The sequence below is a fragment of the Apteryx mantelli genome, chromosome 9 (assembly GCF_036417845.1).
Source record: "Apteryx mantelli isolate bAptMan1 chromosome 9, bAptMan1.hap1, whole genome shotgun sequence".
Classification (NCBI taxonomy): Eukaryota; Metazoa; Chordata; class Aves; order Apterygiformes; family Apterygidae; genus Apteryx; species Apteryx mantelli.
The window spans coordinates 30,599,176-30,609,842 of record NC_089986.1 but is presented as its reverse complement, the minus strand read 5'-3'; the positions used below and the strand labels follow the sequence as shown (position 1 = coordinate 30,609,842).

The following is a 10,667-nucleotide window of genomic DNA, read 5'->3' as shown; positions in this document are numbered from 1 at the left end:
GGGGCTGTTGCTTGTCGGTGGGCAGCTCCCCTGCTAGGGGAGCACAGTGAAGCCGTGGCCCTTGGATGCCTCACAAGGGCGAGCCGCCTTTGTTGACCTTGGGCTTGGGGGCAGCTCGGTAATGGCTGCCATGTCATTGCGGGGCAGCGTTGCTCATTTTTGGCTTGAGAAGAAGGTGGTCCCTGGCTGGAGATGCTGGTACAGAGTCTCGTACCCATCACTGCTCGTTCCCCCGGCTCTGGGGGAGCAGCCCTGCACCTGCCCCCTTTGTCTTCCCTCTTCTTCCCTCCGTGGCAGCTTCACCTAGACCTCAGGCACGTGCAGAGCCCAGGCCTCTAGTTTCTCCCGTAGAAAGTCAGGTGTGTCCGTGCTGCCCTTGAGCCCTGGGATTTCTTGCAGGGGTGAGCTAGAAGCTGCCTGCTCATGTCAGAAATGACCCTCCGGCGCACAGAGTCACTGTGCATCAGAGGTCTCCTCTGGCAGGGCTGTGGCCCCTGTGGCTGTAGGAGCAGAAAGCGCCGGTGCCCTGACCTGCTCCTGCTGGAGACCTGCTCAGGTGGGCAGAGGGGAGCAGGGGCATCTCCACGAGCCCCTCCGCCCCCAGGTACGTTACGGGGCTTGAGTTCACCTTGTGGTGTTCCCGTGCCTCGGCTGCAGGGCCCCACGATGCCGGAGGAGGACCCCGAGCGCGGTGCCTCCCCGGAATACAGCTGAGCATCCCCGTTGTCTTTGCGCAACCTTACGGCAAGGCCGTCTTTGACTTGCGGAGCTGCTGGAGCAGTTCCTTGGTGGGGTGGCCTGGGCCCTGCGCGGGCTGGGCACCCGTTGGGGTTGGATTTCTGCGGGGCGAGGAAACAGTCGTCTTTGGGAGATGTTCCCCCCCCCCCCCCCTTCATTTTGCAGCTCAAGAGCCTGGGTGGCCAGGCTCTGAGGGACAAGAAAGCGGCAGCAATTTTTAATATATATTTCCTTGCTGGTTTTGTTTCTTCTCCTCCGAGGCAGGTCTCAGCCGTGCTCACTGAGCAGAGGTGGTGCCCCAGCCCTGGCTGCGCGGGCTTGGGCTGAGCCCCGGCCCGGCGTGACGCCGCTGACCTCCATTTTGTTTCGGAGGTGGCAGCTGGCTGCGCAGGGCCGAGGGAGGCGGCGGGTGGCTCGTGCGGAGCCGGATGCGATTCCTCCCGCCGTGCGTGGCCAGGGCTCTAGCCCCTGAGCCGTGCGGTTTCTCTGTCTGCTTGGTGTTTGCTTCCAGCGCTGTTCCCTGCAGCCCGCTGTCACGGGGTGGTGGGACCTGTGCAAGCAGCCGGCGTGTCTGCCAGGCTGCCGAGCCCCCTCCTCGCCCGCTGCCCGCCCTAGCCATTGCGTTTAGTATGAAGGAGGTGGCTTCCACGCAGAACAGACTGCATTTTATTGCGTGGTTTTTCGGTGACATGGGTTTTTGTGTGCAAAACAGGCGATCAAGGGACCAGGCGATGGAGAAAAGGTGATTCACCCTTCCAGCAGTGATGATGAACCCGCTGCCTTCTAAGGGGCCTGGCCAAGGGCTAGGAAGAGAAAAGCCTTTCGCCGGCAGGCTTAAATTTGCTATCCAAAATCTGCACTGAAATTCTTTGGGGGCTGCAAATGGCCGAAAGCTGCCCTGACGTGTGGTCCCGCATCAGCTCGGGGCTTTGTGCTGGGCGAGCGGGAGGCGAGGAGGAGCGGCGCGGGGCGGCTCGCCCGCGACAAACGCCGGCCGGAGCGGGGAACGAGTGCCGGCAGACCGTGACATCAGCCCGTTGTTATCTCCGCCGGGCCCCTGGGGGCCCCGCAGGAGGAGTCCCTGTGCGCGTCGCACGGGCGGGCATGCGGGCTCCCCCGCGGCCGGGGTGCCGGGCCCGCCGCTCGTGTAGCTTGGCACCGCTCTGCCGTGTCGGTCGGGCTGGGGGGGATCAGCACGGGGCCGAAGAAGCGGGGGTGGATTTTGGCTGGGGCCGATGGGCACATTCCCCTGACTGCCGGGGAGGCCGGCGAGCCTGGCCTTTGCTGTTGATTTGCCCCGTGCTGCCCTCCAAGCTCCTTCCCTGTTTGCATGTGCTGCTCTTTCAAAAACTGCACTGTCACAGCGCCGTGCGCTGTGCGGGGCTGCAGGGAGCTTCCTGACTGCAGTCTCGGGCATTTCCCCTCGTAGGAAGCCAAGTGCCTCGGTCCGGGGGAGAAAAGCAGGGCAGAGATGCTCCCAGTGCCAAGGCCCTTGCTGCCAAGAGGGCTGCGTGGATTTCTGGGGCCAGGGCCCTTCCCTTGGCCGGCCCACAGAAATCCCGGGCTCCGGAGAGTCCGAGAGCAACAACTGCTGATTTCTGGACAGCTCCAGAGCAGACGGAGGGAGGGGAAATGCTTCTCCATGCTTTCTTCAGCCCTCTGGGCTGGAGGCTGATGTCTGCAAAAAAGCAATTTCCGGGTGCCTGAGATGGATTGGCGATAGGGATCAAGCAGGGTTTTAATATCGCACCGGGCTGCGGAGGGGAGGGGCCCGGGCAGCCGCAGAAAGCCGGCGGAGAGGAGCAGCGGCGCTCGGCTGCCAGACGCCGATGCTGTCGTGTCATTCGGGCGGCGGAGACCGGGTCGGGCTCCGTCCCGAGGGGGGCCAGCAAGCCCCCAGCCCTCTGCTGAGCATTGCTGTCCCTGTGGGGAAACCGGGTGCTCGGAGGAAAGGCGGGGGGCTGCAGCTGTGCCGGTGGTCCTTCCCCTGGCCTAGAAGCAGAGGGTGGGGAGCCTAGCATCTGGCTCCTGGTGAGGGATACGGGGAAACGGTTATTTATTAAAATGAAGCCCATTCCTGGCTGAGAGCACCTTGCGCCTTCTCCCCATGCAGGGCACAACCAGGTGCGATGTTGGCCCTCGCTGCAGAGGCGATGCAGACGAAAGGAGAAACTTTGGGTTTCCCTTGTCGCAGACAGCTCTTGACCTCCCAGAGCTGCCTTCTGCCGCTGGAAGGCAGTTTGCTGGGCGCACCATTGAGCACGAAGCCGTTGCCCCATGCTAGGCTTGGGGCGTTGGAGCTTGCGGCCGACCTGCCAGCAGCAAATCAGCAGGAGCCTAGTGTCACATGAACCACGGCGTGCTTTAGCCCCTAGGTGGGCATGAGGGGACAGGTTTCCAGATTTCCAGTGACGCTTTTCCCTGTGTGAGGTGTAGGCTGTGGAGGAGGTCCTGGGATGCTGGAGGGGCACCCTCTCCTGCTGGTCACTTCTCAGCCCTGGTGGGACAGAAGAGAGGGGTAGGGCTGTGGGTGGATAGTCCTCTGGCTTAAAGGAGATCTCTTCAGCTAATCTCTGCCCAGTTAATCTTAGCCGATCCAGTTAATTGTAACTCTCTAGGCCTTACGCTTGTCTCCTGGCCGTCAAGGGCTCGTGGGTGTGCCAGTTGGATCAGAAGAGCTAAGTAGGGCTCTTGTGCACGGAGGGGGTGAGAGACCCCTGCTCCTGCCCTTCAGGAGGATTCAGCCGTGGCCCCCCAACGCTCTGGCCCAGGGGACTCTGCCGTCCCCTCTCTGCACCTCTGCAGTCCCTCCTGAGTGAAATGTCTCTGGAAGGAGATGGAGGTTTGCTGGGAGTTTAGGTGGGAAAGGAGTGGGGATTTGGGACCTGGTGCAATCATGTTGAATAGTTTCAGCCACCTGTGAATTGAAATACGAGAACCTCCTTCTGTAGCGTTTCATCTCCATTTTCCGGTGGACGTGTGAGATCAGCCTTGTTTGCCTGGTTCACAGAGGTCCCTGCCCAGGAGCCAGGCATGTTGCTGGACTGTTCCCAGTGAAAGACTGATACCAGGTTATTGAATTTCTCTCGATGGCAGATTAAGCAGGCAGTGTCTGACTGTCCCTGAGAAGAGGCAGCCTGTCTGCTCGGCTCAGCCCTCCCTGGGCCAGCCGAGCCTTCCTCTCCTCCTGCCCTGGGTGAGGCTGCTTGCCCCAGTGGTTTCCCTCTGCTCTCTGCCTCTCCTGCCTTTTCCCAGCATGGGACATGCAGCCCCTGGCTCTTGCAGGCAGTCCCAGGAGGGCTGGGTTTGGTACTTAGAGCCAGACAGCACGGGTAGTTCACCCCACTGGGTCAGCCTGGTGTGTGGATTCTCCATCTGGGATTGGACTGGGTGAAGGAGGAATTAAAACAACTGGCGTGCAAGACCCTGCCCGTTGTGGTGTATCCACCTCTCCTGGGCGATCTGAACCTCCCCGGTAAAGGACTAAGCACCTGTGGCTGGCCTTGCTGGTTCTAGCCGTGGCTCTATCGAACTGGCTGCTGCCATCGTAGGGGGACTGTAGGCTCAGTTCCTCCCTGTAGCTGTGCCTGGAGGGGAACAGCGGCAAGAGAAGGAGACCAGGCTTCAAACAGAGCTGAGCCTGCTGGTGTGCATGTGGGGCTGGTTGTCTGAGAGGCTTGGTGCTTCCTGGGGCACTCCGCTCCAGGGCGCGTGGAGGTTGGCGGATCCTCGCGCGGTTCCTTCCCACCTTGCCGAAAGCATTTCCCAGCTCGCGCTGGCACTGGGGCTCCTCCAGGGACCTGGGGGCTCTGTGTGTGCAGCCTGCCTGCACCGTTGTGCCCCCGTGGGAGAAATAAGATTTTTGGTGCAAAGGGCTTCCCAAGAAGATGCTGCCACCCTAAGATTGAAGGGCTGGATGAAGGGGGGCTGGAGCTGAGGTGGGAATCCCTACTGCCCCCAGCAAACGGGAAGGGGACATGGAGCGAGATTCCCCTGGGAGCACTGTGGCCGGGAGCCACCAAGCGGGGTCTGAGCTGAGCCATGTGCTGTAGCCCGCTTCAGCGCAGGAGGAGCTGCGGTGTTTCAAGCAGGGGCTGATCTGGAGCCTGCTGAAGCCCAGTGGCATCTGCTTGCCAAGCAGGTCCTCAGCTGCTCCACCCTGGTTCGGGGCACGTACAGCCTTTTAGTGCTGGCGCCCGGGGCGAGAACACGGACCCAGGTAGGAAAACGAGATGGGGCTAGAAAGCTGCAGAGGAGCAAGGAGGAAGCTGTGTTTTGCTGGCTGATGAATCCTGAGGAAATGGATGGAGCTGCTCCAACACAGAAAATGGAGCCTGGGTTACTTCTTGCGGCTCTGCAGCAGACACGGGGCTGGGAATAACGGCAGGGAGAGAAGTCTGTGCTGCCGAGCCGAGCGAGCCTAATAAAACAGATAGCTTTCTAGAAATATGCCAGGGTAGACACTGGGGAGAGCAAAAAGAGCAATTTTAGCTTGAGGACAACACTAGTATTAGGCTGTTCAAGGATGTACTGTCCAGGAGAAAATTCCTGCTGGAAATGCAGGTGGTTTCTAGCTCTCAGAGCAATGAGGTATGGAGCAGCTTCCCAGGAGGAGCGGCAAGCTAACCCTGAGCTGTAGGCAGCAGGGGTTAAAAGGAGGGGTCACTGGTTTAGGGGGGAGTGAGCAGTCCCCGCCAGCCCCACGTGATGCAGACAGGCCCCGCGGAGGACTACGGACAGCCACGGATTGAGGCCGTGCAGCAAGGAGTGGTGCCAGGAAAGTGGGACAGAGGAGGAGGAGAAACCAGAGCTTATGGGTGCTGACAGTGGTAGGGCTGGAGGAATGGCCGAGGTCCTGGTGGGCTCCGATAGGAAACAGTGTGGGAGCAGGAGGGAGCAAGGGCAGGGTCTGAAGTCACCCATGCCGGCGAGTGGTCAGTCCCTGGGCAGGCAGGGCTGCTGGACAGGGTGGACACAGGTCCTGACCAGGTCCCCTAGCACGAGGTGCCAGGGGAGTCTCTGGCGCCCTGCTGCCCCGGGAAGGTGACTCTTGCAGCGTGGCCGAGGGGGATGGCAGGGTGGTCTGTGACGCGAGGCCGGAGCCCGGGAGACCTGGCCCAGTTCCTCCCTGTCCTGTCAGCAGCCGGCCATCCCTCTGGGGACTGGGGAGGCAGTGCTGGCAAAGCCTTGACCCAGAACGTGGCTGCTGTGGTGAGACCAAGGCTCAGCGAGCCCCTTGCCCTCTCCGGAGGCTGGCTCCGCATGCCTGCAGGCAGAGCATGAGCGGGGTTATACTGAGAGCTCCTTCCCTTGCCTGGACCCTTCCAGCTCCCGCGTTCAGGGATTTCCTGAGCTGATGTTGCAGCCAGACCACCTTTCGTGGCTGCAGATGGATGCGTCCTATGTGGATTCGTCTAATCCCACGTTGGTGCTCCGGGCCTCCACGCTCCCCTGAGTGGCTACCTGAGATGGGCCGTCTCTCCTTACCTGAGCGCTTCCGCCTTGCTAGCGCGGAGGGGGCCCTTATGCTGGGAGAAACGCTGCAAACTAACTTTCAGATGCTAATGGGCCTTTTTTCGAAGTAAAGAGGAAAGGCGTCTGCTGTTGGGAGAAGAGAGATCTGTGGGTTACATGAGGAGGAGAGAAAAGCATTTGACATGGGCAGTTGTCAAATGCCATTTGGAGTTTAGCTGAGGAGCAATTCAATCGTCCCTGAGCGCCGGTTGTGCAATACGGGGCTGTGCTGCCCGTCTCTGTTTCAGGACGCGCCAGCTAGAGCAGATGGCCTCCTGTGAATGCCGCCATTCCGCCCAGGAATATATTTTGTCATTTTACAGAAAAACAACTTTTTCTTTCCCCCTTGGCACAGAGTCAAATTTATTTTTATTTTTTTTGCTGCCCAAGAAAGCAACAGAATGGAGAAGGCAGAAGCATGTTTGTACACTGCATTGTGCTCACCAGGTCTGGGCTCGGCAAGGTTCTTAAACACATCTTTAAAGTAGTCTGCGTTCAGGAAATCCTGAGAGCACACGCTTGAGCTTTGAAGTCAATGGGATTTAAAGGTGCAACTGCTGACGGAGAGCAGTGTGAGCTCAGGAGCCATCCTGAACCTTGGCCAAAGGTGGGCAGTGGGAGTAGAGCTTGGTGACTCCTACCTAGCATGAATATTTGTCGTCTTCCTAGGCAGGCATGCTTTCAAAATGGACAAAGCATATTTGAAAGAAAGCACCAAGCTTATAATATTTTGTGGCTACAAATTTTCCAGTGTGCCATGACTCTACCTGTCTTTGGGCAAAATATATCTTTTTTTCCCTTTGGAACTGAAAACTCAGCTGTCAAAACTCAGTTTATTTCAAACTACCCCCTTCTCTTGGGACACTTTCCAATTTTTTTTTTCCTATTTTTTCCTCGTCTGCCACAAATACAGTTGTATTTTCATTTCCACTGGGGAAATGTCTTGTGGTGAGGGCAACCCATCCTGGTTACTTGTAAGCACAGCTAGAGTAACCAGAGCTGTGTCATCACTCACTCCTTTTTGGTCTAGAGGCCAGATCACTTGCTCAGTGTCTGGCCTGTCTCAAGCTGCTGTTTTGGTGCCTTAGTTTAATTTTTTCTACCCTGTATAAGCAAGTGTGCCCTGTTCTCACTTTCACAGCTCCTAGAGCATGATGGAGAACGAACTGCAAGATGAGATGAAAAGAATGTATTTTAGTAAGCCTGTCTGAGTAAGCACCAGAAACTGGTGGCGGTGGAGAGAGGAAGGTGTCAAAGAGTGGGCTGATTTTTAAGGAAACATGGTAAAAGGGAAGCACTAAGGAAAGATGGAAAGTATCTATTCTTTTGCTAAATCATCGGCTCTTCATGGAGAAGGAAGGAAGCATGCAGGGAATGGAAAAGGGGCCAGAGAACCTGGGACAAGATGAAAGGACCTTGGGCATCCTTCTCTGGTTAACCCCAGCAAGGCTTAATTTTGGATCGGGAAAGGCGGGGACCAGTTGCCAAGAGCCTGGAAGACAGCAATGGGAAGAGCAGGTGCTCTAAAAGATGTTCTAGGGCTGCTCATTTTGGCTTGTGATTTTTTGCAGTTAATAATCAAATAGAAAAAGCAGTGAAAAAATGGTCATGAGCTTCAAGCTTTAGCTGACTGCACGACGACCACCTCCACCACCGCAGCCCTCTGTCCCCCTCCTTGCTGCAGGTCTCCCCAGCCGCCCCCACGTTCTGCTCTGGCCTGCTCGCTGGTGCTCCGTGCCCTCTTCCTCCTGCTTGCATCCCAGCCTGGTCCCCTCCGCGGGCTTCCTGGCTTTGTTCCTCTCGGGAAGCTGCTGGGTGGAGGTTGGGGCTGGCCGGTGTCCTAGGGACACGCTGGGGACGGCCCTGAATACGGAGGGAGGCTGCCGTGGATGGGAGATGGAGTCTCCCTTCCTAAGCTGCCCTCACAATTTCTCCTGCCCACTCCCTTCTCAGGAGGCTTTTTTGGCTCGTCTTGCAGAGATGCCCCCTCGCTTTGAGAGAAAATTGATTGTTGGATTAGCTAGATTAAGTGGAAAATAGTTATTGAGTGACAACCCTCCATGCTCTCCAGCGAAGGGCAGAAGGGCCTGAGGCCGTTGGTCTAGATGAGCGATGGGGGACACGGTGGAGATACTGCAAGCGCTTGGGAACAGGACCCCAACGGGAAGGTCGATGGAGGGGGCCGGTGGCTGAACGAAGAGGAGCCTCATCTCCCGCAGCTTTGGTCCTGCAGGAGCCATGCAGCTGGGCCACCGTCCCGTCTCCTCGTTGAGCCCCATTTTCAGAGGAAGCCTCGAGGAGCCCTGCCGAGGCCCACCGAGAGCCGCAGCCCGGCGTTAGCGGCACCCAGCCCAGCGCGGCAGGGGAGCCCCGCTTTCCCAGCGTGCGCTTTGCGCTGGGGACAGCAACTGCGCGTTCAGTGGGAGAAAAGGGAGGAAGGCGCGGGGTGAGCCGCAAAATCCTGGTGCTCGCCAGGGCGGTTTATCCCAGAGCCGTCCCAGAGCACCCGGGCTGCCAGCTGAACCGCTCGTGCTGACGCGATGCTTTTATTTTTCCCAGGAGCTGAATGAGAGGCAAACGGCAGTTTTTATGCAGGAGGCCTTCTCCTTTCGCCTCCTCCCCCCATCTGCATGGTCCCGCATTTCCGTCTCTGCTGCTCTGCGGCATGGATGAAGGCAGGAGGCTCGGGTGATGGGTGTGGTGTCGTGTGCTCTGGTGGGTTTGCCGGCAGGGGATGGGATACCTGTTCCCAGGTGGTGTTACCGGTGGCGTTAGCACCCTCGTAGCCTCATTCACTGATGTGGATGTACTGCGATGCAAGGGAGGGATCAGCCCCAGCAAGCGAAGCCGCAGGGCAAGCAGAGCTGGCTAGCGTGGGTCCTGGACGTGATGCTGGTCTTGCTCATGGTTGTGCTATCCCCAGAGCGAGGGCTGGAAGTGGCTTTGAGATGGTGTGGGAGATGCAGGGATGAGAGCTGGGAAGGAGTGTCCTTCCCTCTACCCCTGTTCATACCTAGGTTTTGGACAGTTGTTTTTACCTCTTTCCAAAGCCCTGGAGATGTCCATGGCCCCAGAAAAGGTGCAGGCACACAACACTGCTGTGGCTGTTGGAGTGAGACTCTCCAGGGAGCTGGTGAGGTTCATGTGCGTTGATCAGATTTGGGCCAGGAGGGAATTTTCTCCGTGGGTCAGACTGGGCTTTTTGCCTTCCTACAACCCTGCAGGGGCTTATTTAACAAATACCGTGCGAATGCAAAGAGGCAGGTGATGACTCTTAGTCTCTCCTACCCTCTTCCTGAGATACGTGACAGCCTGGCTTTTGACGGTAAGGTTTTTAGGGGGCTTCCGGCATGGGTTGGGCAGCTGCCCTGCACATCGCTCAGCCGTGTCCCGTGACCCCAGGGGATTCACCAAACCAGGTGGCTCCTGGTGAATCGCTTGGGGCTGGCCAGCTCTGCTGCTGGCTCCCTGCCGCTGGAAAGGTCTCTGTGCCTGGGAAAGGTGCTGAGGAGTGGTGGGCCTGGGGGGCCTGAACCAACCCGGGGGCTGGCGTCAAATATTTTCAACTGGAAAAAGCAAGGGGAAGCAGTTTTCAGAAGGTGGGAGTGTGACGCACCTCTGTTTTCTAAAAGAAACGATTCATTTCTGAACTGCTAAGCATGTAGCACCATTTTATGTTTTCAGAATGAAAATTTTCAGTCTTTATTATGGGATGCAGTGTTTTCCATTGGAATGTCTGACCTAGGATAAAAAGGAGGGCAGAAGAGGCAAAATAAAGGCAAATTGAGGGATGAAGCGACATGTTTTGTTTCAGGTCAAAGGAAACATTTTGTGCAGTGATGAACTGATGCACCCAGGAGATTTTGTTTTACTGAAAACCCTAGGAAATTGTTGTCTAGGCTTGACGCAGACTCAGTTTTTCATTCATTTCTCTGGCACAGCCGCAAGACGGTGGTTTGGTTCCTCGCTCACCTCTCTGCGCAGTGGGGGCAGGACTCGGGGACAGCTTTCCTAACCTCATTTTCTCATCCTTTCCAGGACGCTCCTCGTGTGGCTCCGCTCCCCGTTAGCAGGACCCACCTCCGGCCGGCAAGATGGCGGGAGCCTCCGTGAAGGTGGCGGTGAGAGTGCGGCCCTTCAACTCCCGGGAAATGAGCCGGGAATCCAAATGCATTATCCAGATGTCAGGAAGCACCACGAGTGAGTACCGGCCTTTGGGGACCACTGCGGCCCAGCGGAAGGGGAGGGGACTCACTTGTGCTGACTGTAAAGCAGGGCTGGCAGGCCGAGGGGATCTGAACTGCTCTGGGTCCTGGCAGCAAGCAGCGCTGTGGAAGAGCAAAGGAGCACGTGTGGCTTGTCTGCTCGTGAAACGGCTGCGTGCTGCAGCTGCGACAGCAAGCAGCGGGCTGCTG

General features: G+C 57.9%; 1 protein-coding gene across 1 annotated transcript in view; it reads left to right on the top strand.

Moving 5' to 3' along the window:
- The first annotated feature begins 10,346 nt into the window (after positions 1-10,346).
- The window catches only part of KIF1A (kinesin family member 1A), a 60,184-nt gene continuing 59,863 nt past the window's right edge, over positions 10,347-10,667 (top strand). Inside the window, exon 1 of the mRNA XM_067301495.1 lies at positions 10,347-10,452. Within this exon, the coding sequence (XP_067157596.1) occupies positions 10,347-10,452 (106 nt within the window). The remainder of the gene's footprint in view (positions 10,453-10,667) is intronic.